General features: G+C 37.2%; 1 protein-coding gene across 9 annotated transcripts in view; it reads left to right on the forward strand.

Moving 5' to 3' along the window:
• LOC132111380 (ral GTPase-activating protein subunit alpha-1-like) overlaps positions 1-16682 on the forward strand; it is a 70515-nt gene that overhangs the window by 40329 nt on the left and 13504 nt on the right. For all 9 annotated transcript variants that reach the window (XM_059518608.1, XM_059518615.1, XM_059518609.1 and 6 more), the window contains 6 exons: positions 1094-2069; positions 5504-5575; positions 5733-5856; positions 5970-6125; positions 11399-11557; positions 13731-13858. In XM_059518608.1, coding sequence (XP_059374591.1) covers positions 1094-2069; positions 5504-5575; positions 5733-5856; positions 5970-6125; positions 11399-11557; positions 13731-13858 — 1615 coding nt within the window. The remainder of the gene's footprint in view (positions 1-1093; positions 2070-5503; positions 5576-5732; positions 5857-5969; positions 6126-11398; positions 11558-13730; positions 13859-16682) is intronic.

Consider the following 16682-nt stretch of genomic DNA (forward strand, 5'->3'; position numbering starts at 1 on the left):
GAATGTGATTGGTGTGGTGTGTTGATTGTGGGGGAGTGGGCCTCTGGCACGTCGAGTGCACTGGTATTGGGCTGCTCTCCGCATGGTTTCTTTGTGAGTCCTGGCAGTGTGTGAAGAAGGAGTGTCTCTGTCGGGAGCTTCTTACTAGCATCGAGGCATCTGCACCTCTCCCCAGGCATTCTGCATTTTTCATCACACCCTAATGTCCCTGTATTCACACAAGCCGTCTTCATCAGTCTGCACCTTCACTCATCTCAGCTCTGCAGGAGTTTAACACTGATAGATCTGAAAATCACTACATCCCTGTTGAAACGAGTGCCTAAACTCTATTCCTTTACTTCTAACACCTCTTCATCACAGCAGTTTCTCCATTTCTCTCACTTTCTGATTTTTTATTAAACTCTGCAGCATAGATTTGGGGATGGATCAACCGATTAGTCAATTAGTGAGGTCAACTACTTAAATTCAAATTTAGTTTTGATGTTTTTTCATGTATTATTATTTTTTTTTTAAATGTATCCCTTTAATGGTGGTTTAGTTAGTGTGTTAACAGTATCTTGTTAGTTTCCACAGTAAAACCATCTCTAAAAAGTAACATTTACATTTATTCACATAAAAAATCCACCACTGTGGTCATTCAAATTCAGAATTTCTATTTTTTTTTTATTTTTTTATTTTTATTATTTAAAAAAATTTACATTGTTTTATATTATTTTTGCTCCATTGGTTAAATCTGCATGTAAAAATGGCAATTTATGTAAGAAGCATGGTTGATTATGTCAGATGACAACAAACTAGATTGAATATAGAAGGCTTCCATACTATTGATTGGTAAATAAGATGTTCAGTCAAGTTGATTGTGAAATTGTATAGTTTAGAACATCCCAAATAGATTGAAACTGAGCTTGAGAGGACTTCACTGTTGCTAAAAACTTGGTTAGATTAGCCAAAAAAAAACTTCAGAAATGAACACCCAAGTAGTAAGGGATATGTAGAACTTTATGAATCATAGGCACTGTTTTTGAAAATCTCTTGAAGTTTCTGCACATACAATCTCTTATAAATACATCTTTGTATTTCTGACTGTTTGTAGTGAGGAGCCGTATTCAGCAAGGCCTTATTTCAATTGCGGCACGCACAGTCATATCCCACCTGGTCAACCACCTGGGTCACTATCCGATGAGTGGTGGACCGGCCACTCTTACCAGCCAGGTATGCGAGAACCAGGATAGCCCATACAGCGAGAGTGCAGACCTGACCCCTGAGCTTTTCGACGCACCCAACTTGCAGTTCTTCGTGCTAAATGGCACCACCCTGCTGTCCTATCTACAGATCCGGGCAGAGGACGGTCTGCCAGGTGGCGGGATGTCAGCAGGCCTCACCACCACCAGTGCCTGCGTTCGGGTGATCGTGAGGGACATTTCCGGAAAACACTCCTGGGACTCAGCTATACTGTATGGTCCACCTCAATGCATCACTCCTAGTCAAACTTTGCACCTCTACTCTAATCAAGCAGGGAGTGGTAGAGAACGTGGCCAAGATGAGGACAGTCTAGAAAGAGGCAGTAAAGAAGAACCAGAGGATGGAGCATTTCAGGAGAATGATGAGGACCTGGATGAGGAAGAGGGGAAAGAAGACAGGGAGGAGGAAGAACTTGAGGAAGTGGATGAAGAGGAAGAGGCAGGGTTGGAACTGATGGCTCCACAGGCCAAACGGCGATGCAGAGAGGTGATCCCAAACTGGGACTCCTTGCAGGATGGGGAGGACTCCCTGGATGAGATGTTGCAGTACCTGGGATACTCCAGCCCAGAGTGCCTACAACGTACTGGCACACCGCTCAACATTCCAGCCCTGCCGCCCACCTGCGTGTCTGAGAAGCAAGAGAATGATGTCATCAATGCCATCCTGAAGCAGTGTGCCGAAGAGCAGGACTTCGCACTCTATCGTGGGAATGACCTGAGCATGAGGGCTGTAGTGCAGCAAGAGCCAAGCCCACAGAGACCCCAGTCAGCCTTCTACTATTGCAAACTGCTCCTCAACATACTGGGCATGAACTCCTGGGAAAAGAGGTAGGACTAATCACCACATGAATACACATTGCAGTTGCAATAGCCTGGTAATCCTATAGGTGATGCTTTTTTTTTGGTTAAAAAAATGTTTTTTACATTTTGTTGGTCTACCTTATCGAACACATCCAAATCAGGTCTAACACCCTCTCTACTACTGAGCTGATGACTTGTATCAGGTGTGACAGATGAGGCAGGCATACAAAATATGCAATGCTGGTGGGCCTCCATGACATGTTTAAAAACACGTTGTTATGGAATATCTACAAGTACAAATCCTATTTATAACAAACTTTTTTGGGATGGTTTACCAGACCAACATGTCTCCCTTAAGCAGAGTTCACACTGCACAATTTTAGCATGATTTTTCACTCGCCTTTCGCGAAATCGCAGACAAATGGCCAAAACAGAGGCAAATCGGTGCTCATTCACGCAAGTGACAATCACTCACTGTGAATTATCAAATACGCGATCTGAGGGAATCGCTGACACGTTGCCAACGGCAGCAAAATATTTGGCATGCTAAATATCTGGAGCTGTCGGCGATTCACAATCACGCTTTGTGCAATGATTTCTGACTGAAAACGACATCGTCGATGACCTACAGCCAATGAGAGACCAAGATACAGGGCAGAGGGAAGTTAGGGGAGGAGTTATAGACCAGAATATCAGTATTTTAGTAGATATATGAACAATTATATCATACAGAAACAAGCACAAACATTTACTTGACCAGCCACAACATCAGCATAAGAACACACAACCCCTGTTCCTTGCATCTCCTTCCTGCATAATCTGTTTTTCTTTTTCTCCTTTTAACTGGAAATCAGCTCACAGACAGTTAGCGGGCTATATATATATATATATAATTTTTTTATTTATTTATTTTTAAATTTATTTTACAATTCCTGTCTCGCTCGAGAACTCCGGTCTGGGTTCTTGCATTATTTCCTTATCACTTCTTGCGTGTTTTTTTTGTGAAACTTAGTTAGAGGACCAGACAGCTGTCGGCGATTCTTCTTATTGTGAAGTCATGCAATGTGAAACCCCCTGTCTTCGATCCATCGTGCAGTGTGAACATAGCAGCAACTGAATGCTACCCAAGATTGTGAAAACAACGACGATCCGATGAATTTGAAAATCGTGCAGTGTGAAATCGGCATTATATGAGCAATCAATTTCAGGTCTTGGAGTCTCTACTAATGTGCTTAGTTGATTCAGGTGTCTGATTAGGAAGAGATTGAAAATGTGTAGAATTGGGGTGCCTCCAGGAACGGGTTGGGAAACCCTGTTGTATCCTACTGGTTGCAGGTTTGGGATAAAACCTAAAAATTTGCAATGTCGAACATCTATTGGAGCAATCCTTTAAAAAAAATAAAAAATGTCCTAATATCAGGCATCAGAATGTCCGGTGTGGTTTCCCCATGCTAGAGTTGCTTTTTTTCTCCAGGATTTACAAAAATCTAAAGACAATTTCCCAAGATGTTTGTAAGAATACAAAAATTATTTTAATTAAAAATGTCTAATACTTTTAAGAACATATTCTGCAGTCTTTTTCGCTGTCTGCATATTACTGTAATAATCATTATTAGTGACTTGATAACTGACTTGACTGGAGTTCATCGCTCCAAGTCAAAGTTTTTAATGCTATATTAAATTTTTTTTAAATTTTTTTAGCTTGTCTCAAGAATCAATCATCGCAGGTATTCATGTACCATACCCAAAGTCATTCACTTCTTCTTTTCCACCATTTTAGTTAAGTCTTTTGGGCAGTTAGTTCCACTGACCACGATTCTGTCTTTATCTTAGCTTTTGTTTAATCAATTTAATCCTTTGGTCTGGGAATTAAGTTTTCAGCAACACTTAATCAAATCATCCTGCCATTTTTTCCCCCAAAAGAATCACTACATTGTTTTGCTAGAGTTTGTTAGCACAATCTGGGTGATGCTTTTGGTGTTTAAGGCCGATAATGCATCATGTAAACATCCTGTTTGCTCGCACCTCTCCCTGATTGCGCAGAGCCATTTTAATCTACTTTGAACAGTCAACAGCTTTCTGATTAGCTTATCCAACAATAGATGCTACAGTGCTGCTTACTTGCTGCCCAAACCTCAGTTTCCATCCCCCTCAAAATGCCTAATGATTCCTTTCATTGCTTTTGACTGTAAGGGTTCAATCCCATACCATTTTGTGGTATTACAGAGAATGGTTAAATATTTCCAGATGACAAATAATTGGAAAATTGGGGCTATTTTTATTTTTTTTTACCTCGAATGTAATGGCATTAATTTTCATGATATACGTGGTCTGTTATGAGATTAATGAAGGAAAATTATTTTTTCACCATTCCCTTATGGGGGGAGCTTTTCTTCAACAGCTCTGAGTGTGCAGTGTTTGTGTGTGTGTGTGTGTGTGAGCACGCATGCAGCTTTTATGGGGGATTAATTCTTGAGGGGTCTGTTATCTGCCGAGCAGCCGCGGTACTTTTCATTCTTGCCTGATACGTCGGGTGAAAATAAAAGGCTGCTACCTTTCGAATGTGGCTGGAGGGTTATTATGAATTGGAGAGCTGGGAGAAAATGCATAGGGGCTGTTTAATGAGGAATTGTCCTGCTGCTGCTCTCCAGGCATTCATGTATCATTTATCCGTGGTCAGAGACTAAGGCATTGCAATCCGCCAGGCCATTGTGTGTGTGAGCGCGCTCCTAATGTCGGCCTTTTATGCCGTTCGCCCATTCGCCTCCTGAAATGGCTCACTTTCAATGGAGAAAATGAAGACCATTACATTGCAACAAGCTAATAAAGAGACCCCTGCTCAAAGAAAAAGAGAACAAAACAAAAAGTCCTTTTAGAGAGCATCGTGTGGTTTTCCACATGACTCACTTTGACGGAGCGAAAGATAAAGAAGGGGAAAGGGAGAAAGTAACTGAACTCTGAACTATAAAAGCTGCAGATGGAAAGAAGTCGCATTATCTTAGATTTATGTTCTTATTTATTTATTTTTTTATGATTTGCCAGGAGTCTGTGAGAAAAACAAGGAAGATGGTAATTAAGCAGGCGGACGCTTGATGAAAGAGATCTAATGCACAGTCTAGAACAGCGCTTCTCCAAATAGGATCTTTGAGCCATAGCTAGAGCGTCCAAAAAATCTATCTTATCTATCTATCTATCTATCTATCTATCTATCTATCTATCTATCTATCTATCTATCTATCTATCTATCTATCTATCTATCTGTCTGTGTCTGTCTGTCTGTCTGTCTGTCTGTTGTTTTGTCTATTGTCTGTCAATTCTTCTGTCTGCCTGTCATTATATCTATTTAGAAATCTTTCTTTTGTCCTTGATCGCCTTTCTGTGTGTGTAAACTAATCATAGATGCGTCATCTGGTGGAATATTTCTCTTCATTAGATTTCATGTTTAAATGTCCTGTCTCCAGAAACAGTTTCCACCTGCTGAAGAAGAACGAAAAACTACTGAGAGAGCTGAAGAATCTGGATTCAAGGCAGTGGTATGTAGTGTTGTTTCTTTTAAAGCTGTTAGGAAAGGTCTTGTAAGAGTAAAGGGGGGGGGGGGGGATACTATTTACCTGTCTGTGAGACAACCTGATAAAAGTGTATGCACGTTTTGCTCCAAAATGTACTTTCTTTCCCATTTAAACTTTTCAGTCGTGAAACACACAAGATTGCGGTGTTTTACGTGGCAGAGGGGCAGGAAGACAAGCATTCAATACTGTCCAACACCGCCGGGAGTCAGGCCTATGAGGACTTTGTGTCAAGCCTGGGCTGGGAGGTAACATCTTGATAATTAATTGCTGGGAGACAATTCATTAATAAAAGTCATATATATATTTAAATATTACAATTAATGCATGGGCCCTAACAAACTCTTTCCTCAATGTTCAGGTGAATTTAACGAGTCATTGTGGTTTCATGGGCGGCCTACAGAGGAACAAGAGCACGGGTTTGACCATGCCCTACTTCGCCACCTCTACAGTTGAAGTCATGTTCCACGTCTCCACACGCATGCCTCCGGACTCCGACGACTCACTCACTAAAAAGGTAAACTTGTTGAACACTGCATTTTAAAGTCAACTTATGATTTTAGCCAGGTTATATGACAAATTTCTACCAGTGTTACTTCAGTATTATATAGACACTATAGACAAGTATTTATCAGTAATTTGAATTAGCTTTTGTTTTTAAATTTTCAGGTTTCATGTTAGTTAAAGTGTTAGTAATTTAGTTATGTGCTTAGGCCATTTTAATTAGTTGTTGTTTTTTAATATTTCTATATAGATTTAATTTCTTTTAATTTCCGTTATTAGTAAATCATCACCTTTTTCAAAGTTTAACTTTTTTTAATCAAATGTATTATTTTTTTTCAGTTTGATTTTAATAAACCAAAATAATTTTAATAAATGTTTTTAGTTTTATTTAACTATAGAAAAACTGATTTTTACAAAAAAAAGACTGTTTTTGCTGTACTTTATGTAGATAACCCCTGCATTCAGTATAACTTACTCTCTTCTGCTAAACACAATGAAGGTATTTCTGAAGAGTGTTTCACATATTTTTGTTCACAGATTAAAGTCTAAGCGGTTCAATATAACATCTAAATAACCCATTTAGCAGCTTAGCCAACTGGACTGGAGCTTTGCCTCATGAACACATATCTGCGTAGTACACCGGTCTCATTAGAACAAGCAGAAATCTTGCTTTCCATCACTCAAAAGCTGTTGACTCTCTAAAGAGTTAAACTTTCCCCCTGCCAGCTCACCTGTGAAAGGCCTTTCAGATTGTAGTCTGTGTCATTTCTTTCATAGCTCTTCTGTCTGGAGTTTTCTCCAGCAGTGCAGCTCTGCTCCTCCTGTGCGGTGGGTGAAGTGGGACACAGAACCTTTCTGACCTGTGCGTTCACACCTCATCATTAAACCTAACCCAGGCTAATCTGAGGGGTGGGACACTTATACCTGCCGAGAGCTGCGCTTTTATGTTTCTGGGTTCCCTGTAGAGAGAAAAGGTCCTCTCTGCTGTCAGAACATAGAAAAGGAGAAAGTAATGACTCCTAACAGCTATACTTTATTCTCTCGTTCTGCCTTTCCCACTGGCTTTTATCTTGTCTCTCTTTTATTTAAAGATGGATGTTGCACTCTTTCTTTTTTTCACTTTTTTTGCAGTCGATGTGACCTTATGGAGAAACTCTTTCTACAATGGTGTTTCTTCAACTATAGGCACTTTTTTGCCCTGTGGGCTTTTGTAAATTAAACTCTCTTTAAACGCACCTTTTACATTTTAGCTAGTTTATTATAATTTTTTAGTCTACTAATAATATCCAACAGTGGATATACATCTCAAATGATGTAGTGTTTAATAGCATGCTATGGTAGAAATGAGGATGTCAAAAAAAGACTCCTTTGTCTTGCTAAGGCTAAATTCATTGCTAACATTTTATGTATGCCAAATATACACAATAAATATTTTTATATTTTCTTGCATAAATTGATACAGATTTTTAATAGAAAATATTTTGTAATGGTATGTTAAGTTATGTTATGTTTACATTTTTTTCTTCATATATCCCGCATTTTTCCACTGACACTTTTGTTTCATGGTAAGTATGTTAACTTTTGGGGGGGGGGGGGGGGTATATAAAATGGTTATTATAATTATTGGCAAAATTTTTCATTTTGATAGTAATCGGACAACTGAAGGACAGTTTGTTTAAAAAAGTGATTATTTAAGGTAAATGCTAATATTTTTATTGTGGATTTTCATATTTTAAGATTGAAGTTCTGGGTCTGAGACAAAGGTAAGCAATAAAAACTAGTAGCTAAAAAATGTAATAAAAAATAAAAGCATGGTTGCCAAGTCTTTTTTAATGTGACCTTCATATAACAAAAAGAACAATGTTACAAGCTGATATGTTTAATAAAAATCAACCCCTGGGACATTAAAGTGTCCATACTTGAAAAAACACCTGCAAATGTCTGTCTGCATGGGTATTTTTTTCTGTTCACATGGGCAGCACAAATCTAATAATGTGCAGCATTATCCTTAATGAGCTTGGCTGGAAGGCTGTGATATGGGGATGTTTATGAAGCGGCCAGCTCCATGCCGAATGACCAATCGCTTGTCATTAGAGCTGTCCCCTCACTTCCTCACTCATACGTCTTCTGGGGCAAAGACGAGGAGATAAGGTGTTAATCCTCCCCAAAGACTTATTAATGAACCTAGATAGAAATGTGATATTGTTGTGAGGGTCAGTGGGGAGGGTGGGTGTACTACACTGTACCGTAAGAGGGACGTTTCATGGGGCGTTTATTCGTTGGTGAAGGGGGGGCTCTAATTAGATTACCACATTTAGTTTGAAATGGTCTTTCCTGTAGCTTATTGCATCTTCTCTGTTTTTATGAACTGGGCAGGTATGCTGAAAGGGGGGTTGTGGGATAGTGTTGGGAAGATGTTGGACTGTAATTGGCTTTAAGCAGAAGGATGACAAGATGTAAAGTCCGTTTTCATGGGCCACTGTTTTTAATCTGATGTTTGTCCCTGTTGAGAGAAATGGAGGATGATGAATAACATGCACATTAATGTCAACATGAAGTCATTTTCACTACTGTGGTGAACACACTACCATTCAAAAAAATCTAGGGTCAGTAATATGTTTTTTAAGTTATTTTACTCACCAATCTGCATTTGTTTGATAAAAAAATACATGTAATACAATGTAATTTAGTGAATTATTACAATGTCAAATAACTTTTCTGTTTTAAAATGTCATTTATTTATGTGATGCAAAGCTGAATTTTCCAATACTCCAGTCTTTAGTATCGCATGATCCTTCAGAAATCAGTACTAATGTGCTGATTGTAATTTTGTGCATTTCTTATTATCGATGCAGAAAACAGCCTAATATTTTTGTGGATTTTTTTTTTCACGATTCTTCGAAATTTCCAAACAGCATTTATTTGAATTTTTTAACATTATAAATGTATTTACTGTTGTATCTTTTTAAAGGGGTGCACCGATAAAGATCGGCCGATCATTAATGCGCATCTCGTCAGTAAAGCCGGTTCTCTAATCAGCGGTAAATTCCATCAGGTGTGTGATTTCACATAGAGCAACTGTTACTACACAGACCGTTGTTAACTTAGCTGCGCAAATAAACGCTTATAATGAACGTGGATTTGCTAGTCAGTTAACAACGGCTCTGTGTAGTAACACAGAGCCCTACATTTTAACACAGTAATGCATTAATTACTGTCATCTTTTTAACTCAGTAATGCATTCATTACCATAACTGGGGTAAAGTAAATCATGTTTCTTTTATAATTCAGACATTTCTTTCTTCCATGTTTTTGTGTCATTGAGGTGACTGAGCATATCTTGCAATAAAAAATCTAATGCAGATCTATATCGTCTCATCCCAATGAGGACAGGCCATTTGAGTTTCTACCACAATGTTGCCATGATCTGTAGCATGGGCTGCCAACCGAATGTGGCATTTTCTCAGAATGATATTACATGATTAAACAAAGATGGCCGAGAGATGAAAGAAAATCTCTCAGTCCAGACCACCTTATCGTTCAATAAAACTCCAATCATTTTGTCACACAGACACACACCCTGGAACAAAATGGCAGTCCCTGATCTGCGGCAGTGCAGCTGAAGGCTGAATGTAATTCATGGCTGTAATTTGAGGACGAGGCGTGCGGTGAAGTGATGTGTGGGGTGTTTGGGCTAGTGAATGGGTTTTGGACTGCCGTCCCTGCCCTGCAGGGGAGCTGAGGGGACCTCCATGCCACGCACGGCTATATTCCACCAAAAATAAGATTGGGTTTGTCCCTGTGCTGCATCGCCTATCATGACTCCTCAGAGGCAAATTGGATTTGCAAGGGCAGCTGGAGAGGCTATCCAGAGCACGATCTTCCGATAGCTACTCTAAACCATGTTAACTAGACACTAAAGCGTGTCAGCGCGGCCGCTAGTGCCCCAGTGCACACACGTTTAGTTTTCTGCCTTTTTTTTGTTCTCAGCGCTGCTGTTTTATGCACTTTTTATCGTCTAACGTGCTCCCTGAAGGATTCATACATTTTTTCCACACTTGCCAATTGCATGTAAATTTAGAAAATGTCGCAATTGGCCAAAAATCAGTTGTAATTGTTTCTTACAGTCCATGAAAATGTTATTTAATGCATTATTCTAAAATATAGTTATTAAATATATTATTTAATAATAATAATAATATTAAATAACTATTCTAAATAGTTAAGAAATTGTTTTATTATAATATATAATTGTTATATATTTATTGTCCTTATGTCACACAATTAAAGTAATTTAAAAGAGAATTTAGTAGCCATAAATGTTTCTCAGTCCATGTATATATCATATAACATTTACTTTCTGCAATACTTGCCAAGTGAATTGAGAAAATCAATCAATTGTTATAGTCAATAAAAACAAATTATTACACATTATTAAATGTTGTATTAAATATATTATTTTATATATATATATATATATATATATATATATATATATATATATATATATATATAGATAGCTAGCTGTTATATTTTATGTATTTCTTTTACATTTATATATTTTGTTATGTTATTTATATTTTATTATTAATTTATTATTTCATATTACCTTGTGGCAATAAATGATTTTAATATGTTTTTTTTTCTTTTTCTTTTTTGTAGCATCATATAAGAACTAGTCTCGACTAGTAAAAGCCTTTCTATGGTCTGCACTGATTTAACTAACTTGAGCCGTAACCGCAAAGCTGAACTCTGCAGTTAAAGAAATGAATGATTTCCAAAGGACAGACTTTGTCATTGGTTGCATAAAGGTTGTGGCATTCGCTCGGGACAGTTGATGGGTCGCTGCGCCCATGGCCTTGGCAGTGATTGAGCAGCTGGTCTTGGGAAGATGGAGTGATCGGTGGAAGATAGATGAGAAGAGGAGAGACGGGGCCGAGTGTCCGTTCTCTCAACTGTCACAGCGCAAGGTTAATAACACTGTAGTGGGCAGCGCTGGACCATGGCTATATGTAGTCGAGATTCAATTCAAACCAGTTAAATGTTTGCATTTGTTTTAGAAAACGTGATTGTCATAAAATATGGACTGAAGGCAAGCTCAAGGCTTCTTGTATTGTTGCAGAGTAAATAATGCATACAAGTGTATTATGGATGTGTACCCCACAACGAAAGTGAGGTATCACCATTCAGCCTTAACCATATCTTTAAAAAGTATACTTTAAATCTGTTTGAATAAAAGCAAAATGTCTGAATGACATCTGTTATGTGTTCCCTCTCTCCATACAGTTAAGACACCTGGGTAATGATGAAGTGCATATCGTGTGGTCCGAGCACTCGCGGGACTACCGGAGAGGCATCATTCCTACTGAGTTTGGAGACGTGCTCATCATCATCTACCCCATGAAGAACCACATGTACAGCATCCAGATCATTAAAAAACCCGAGGTGAGCTCAATGCTGAACCCATCTCAGAGGAACCAATACGGACTGTCTTTTAATTATTTCTGATTTGTCTATAACTAGAAATGTCACAAACAATTATTTTTGTAAAATTATTAAATAATATTTTTATCTTTTTAATTTATTCAAATAGATTTGTAAAACATATTTAAAGCACTTGACTCCATTAGAACAATTAATTTGGGAGTAAAAGTGTGAGATGGAATGACATGCTAAAAAATGTAATACAATTTTTTTTTAAGAATTAATATTATTATTCAACAACGAAAAAAGTAATTATTAAAAAATCTATTTCAAATAAAAGCTGTTTTTACTTAGTTATTCATCAAAGAATTCTGTAAATAAAAATGTGTCTGAACTGTTTTCAACAATGATAATAATAAAGAGTTGTTTCTCGAGCAGCAAATCTTCATATTAGAATGATTTCTAAAGGATCCCGTGACCCTGAAGACTGGAATAATGATGCTGGAAATTCAGCTTTACATCACAGGAATATATTGCATTTTAATATGTTAAAATAATAAATAGTTGTTTTAAATTTTCATAATATTTCAAAATATTATTATTTTACTGTATTTTTGATCAGATACAAACAACCTTGATGATTATAAGAGACTTTTTCAAAAATATTGCAAACATTTTCCACCCCCAGAATTTTGAACCGTTGTGTAAAATCCTAATAATAAACAGAATTACATATATAAATATTTATTTTATTGCCAAAAGAACATGTGACACATTAGACTTTTGAGTCAGAGAATGTGTTTTTTGAATCAGTTAATAGAATCAAATTGTCTGAACTCGCCTGTAGGTTAAATGCATTCAAATTCCCTGAAAGCCTTGTCCATGCTTTGAGGGAGGAAAACAATTTGATTGGCCACTGAACAGAGATCTGTGTACAGTAAAGCAGAGATATTTGTTTGTGCATCCCATTTGTTTTTCTGTAAAAAGCTCAATACTTTGTAAAGGAGACAGTGGAAGCATATCTGTCTTTGAACATTACCAGTCTTTGCTTCCTGCTCAGTTATGTCGGGGCTAATTGAGTGAATGAGATTCTCAGAATCGAATTCCGCTGTGGAGATGGATCCGAGACGAGAGGCTCAGTCTTTCATGCAGTCTGAGGAAATGTAGAAAGATGGATAGATAAAGAAAGCAGGGGCCTGGCTTTTATGAAAGTCCATTTAGACCCCATTTCAGTGCATGAGGGCTATTCACTGTATCTTTTCTGCTTAATGTCAGGGATTTTTTTTATGTAACAGACTGAAATACGTCTCCAAGCCTCATTTTATTTGAAGGATAAAGCTGCTAGCTTATATGGTGTGAAAAAGGCCTATTCACAGACAGTATGATGCAGCCAAGGATTTACAAACAAACTTTTGCACCAAAACTATTCATTCTGGGGCGGGACCCTGAATAAAATGATTAGTGTCTGAAAAAATTAAAATACATTACCACTCTAGAGTTTGGGGTCAGTTATTTTTGAAGAAGTTAATACTTTTATTCTGCAAAGACACATAAAATTTGTTAAAATATAAATAAAGACCTTTATAATGTTACAAAAAAAATCTTTCAAATAAATGTTCTTTTAAACTTTGTTCATTAATGAATGAAGGAAAATAAAGTTTCTTGAATAGAAAATCAGCATATTACAATGATTTCTGAAGGATCATGTGACACTTAAGACTGGAGAAATCATGCTGAAAATTCAGCTTTGCATCTAAGGAAAAAGTTACATTTTAGAAAATATTTTACAATAGACAATAGTCTTTTAAATTGTAGTAATATTTCACAATATTACTTTTTTTTTTTTTTGGTGGTGGTGGTGGTATTTTTTTATTAAATAAATGCAGCCTTGATCAGCAAAAGAGTTTAGTTTTTTTTTAACTATAAAAGTACTATATAAAATAAAATGGATCCGATAATGGACATTCACAATACAATATTTCAGACTCGATGTGAAGGAGCTTACAGAGATTTATTGTTTAATTTTATAATCTTGTCATGCACATTTTTCATACTGAAAATCTGAATTTATGGGACTGTGAATAGGCCTTAATACTGATTGAAATGTGTGTTTTGTTCCTGCTTGGAGCTTCTCACATTTTGCTCTTCTCAGGCCATTAAGTGTTCATATATCATGTCGTCTCACTTTCCACAGGTGCCATTTTTCGGTCCCTTGTTTGATGGAGCCATAGTGGATGGAAATATCTTACCCACAGTGGTGCGAGCCACAGCCATCAACGCCAGCAGAGCTCTGAAATCCCTCATCCCTCTTTACCAAAATTTGTATCCTTTTCCTAGACTTTAACGAGTGCACATGTGTGATTTTGTCATGTTTAAGGTGGCGGAAGCCTATTATCATTGTTACAGCCTGCTTAGTTCTTCTGCTCTCTCCTGCTGCCATACAGGCCTGGCTCATGTACTATGTACGGATTGACTTTCGAGCGGTCAGGTTGGTTCTGATGGGAGCAGGTAGAGCTGCTCAATAATTATTGATGTCTTATTTCTCAGCTCTGCACATGTAGAGCACAGCTCTCTGTTCACCCAGTCAGCCGGGTGATAGAATCATTCATATCACTCCTCAGTGCCTGCTTACCTGCCTGCACAGCCATTTGATTTTGAAATGCTTCTTTGGCAATTTGGTGTTCTTTTCTGTTTTCTGATGATCTGAACCTCTGCTGTTGTACTTACCTTATTTTGGGGTCAACTTTTCAGTTTTTTTTAAATACACAATATGCGTTGTCTCTTAAAATAAGCTTAAAAAGTAGTAATTTTAGCTTGTTTACCTTTGCATAATTATTAGGGCTGTCAAGAGGAGTGAAATCAGATTTCTAAATCAAACCTATATGGTACAATCATATGGACTACCGTTTTTGAAAGAAAACTTTTAAGTGCACAAAGACTGCAATTTGATAAAAAAAAATTTTATAATGTGATATATTGTAAAATGTTATTTTCACCAGCATTTCTTCATTGTCACATGACCCTTAAGAAATGATTTGAGCATGTTGATTTAGTGCTCAAACATTTCTTATATAAACATCTTTTTCAATCTTCAATCTTTTTTTACAAAGAGAACAATATAAATGTATTTTACTGTCAACTTTGATTTAATGCATCCTTGCTAAAAAAAAATATTATTAAAAATCTTACTCAAACTTTTTGAACAGTAAAGTTAATTAAGTATAACTGTATTTTCATTGACTTGATCATGCTTTCTTGGAAACCCGTGGTTTTTATTTTGTTTTCATTTCTCATCTAATTCTAAACCTTTTTAACACTGCATTACATTTTTATATTAATTTAAATTTCTATATATAAATAAATTGACAGCCCTAATAGTTGGTAGTGTTTGCCAAGATTATTAGTACTGCTCATGTTTTAGGGTTTTGTTTTGTTGAAAAACAGCCACTGTGTGCTTTTAGATAGTGTTCAGTATCCGAACTTTTCCAAGTCCAAATCCAGTCTCTCTTGTCTAGTTGGCTCCAAAGACCTTTAACCTTTCTTTAAGAGCACTCTTTTCTTCTCAGAGAGATGCTACTTCCAGAAAACAAAGCAAAGTCTGAGAGGAGGGGAAAAAAGGGAGAGAGAAAAGAGGGGGGAAAGCGATTCTCATCTGCCATGTCCTCCAAGCCAGAGAGATTGTTTGGCTCAGCTTGAGTCTTTCGCTCGCAGCAATCTCGCCCATCTGTGTGCCTGCGCAGAGCTCGATAGTGGACTGGGCTATTGATTGGCGTGAGCCGCACAGGTCGATGCTCCTGACAGCCTGAATTACAGTAATCTGTCATTATCGACGGATGTCTCTCCAAACCTTTTCTCTCTCTCTGTCTTTCTTGATTCTCTTTTGGTCTGATTTTCTTTCAGTCTGATTCCCTTTATTTTGAAACTATCCCTCCCTCTTTTTTTCTCTTTCTTTGAGTGCCTTCGCACCTTTTTATTCTGTCCTCAGCGAATAATTGATGACTGTGAGGGATGGATGGCAGGCTAGAAGTGATTAGAAGATCTATGTGCCAGACGAGCTGCTCTCCTACGATGAATTCAGGCCGTGAGACTGAGAGGACCCCAGAGATGTGAGGAAGGAAGTCACAGTATCTCCTGCTTACCTGTTGATGGTGCCAGTCATTTCCGAGAGAGAGAGAGAGAGAGTTATGTAACTTAATTGTCCCTTTAACGTCCTTGTATCTCTGAATCAATCACTAACGAGTGGTGTGGTGTAGTAGTTTAATTGCAGAGCCTAGAAAAGTCGCTGGTTCAGAAGTTAGTTGTGAGCAATCATCAGATTTGTTCCTCTCAGCCTCATCTTAAAGTTACAAATTAGTAGATAACTAGAACTTTAGGGCTGGGTATTAATAGAGTTTTCCAGATTTGATTCAACATGTTCTCAATTTGATTAAATTATGAATCATTTTCAGTATATTTTACTAATTTTTTTTTGTTAGAATTGCTTACTTATGAAAGTTTTTTTTTCTCTGCTAATATAGCAAAAGGTACTACACATTATGAACTACATTTTTATTTTTTGTTATTTTTGGGGGGCAGGGGGTCGGGTTACATTGGTCACACTTTTTTTTTTGATTCAGTGAAAAAAAAAGCTTGTAAGACATGTTTCGGGATTTAGTCTACAATAATTGTGCTGTATTTATTGATTCACTTAAAGATCAATTTTCTAAGAGTTATTTGCTCATGAATTGTGCTACTTTGCCAGTTCTATATGTTTTTGATTCACTAAAAGAACAGTCAGTCTCTTAAGAGTGTTTCATCTCAGGATTCAGGCTATGCTGGTCACACTGAGAGTCATTTGTTCATGAATTATGCTCCATTGATCATTCTGTATGTTTTTAATCCACTAAAAGAACTCGTAAGAGTCTGTCATTTTGGACTTAGGCTACACTGGTCATACGGTATGTTTTTGGTTCACTGAAAGACCCAACTCATAAGTCAATAATTTCTGGATTCAGTTTACAATGTTCGCTCTATGTAATTAATGGTATTTAAGTGACTAAAAGAACCAGGCTACACTGGTCACGCTTTGTTTTTGATTCACTAAAAGAATTGAATCATAAGAGTCATTTATTTGGAGAATTGGACTGCAATGGTTGCATTGTTAGTC

This window comes from Carassius carassius, chromosome 31, assembly GCF_963082965.1.
Source record: "Carassius carassius chromosome 31, fCarCar2.1, whole genome shotgun sequence".
Taxonomy (NCBI): Eukaryota; Metazoa; Chordata; class Actinopteri; order Cypriniformes; family Cyprinidae; genus Carassius; species Carassius carassius.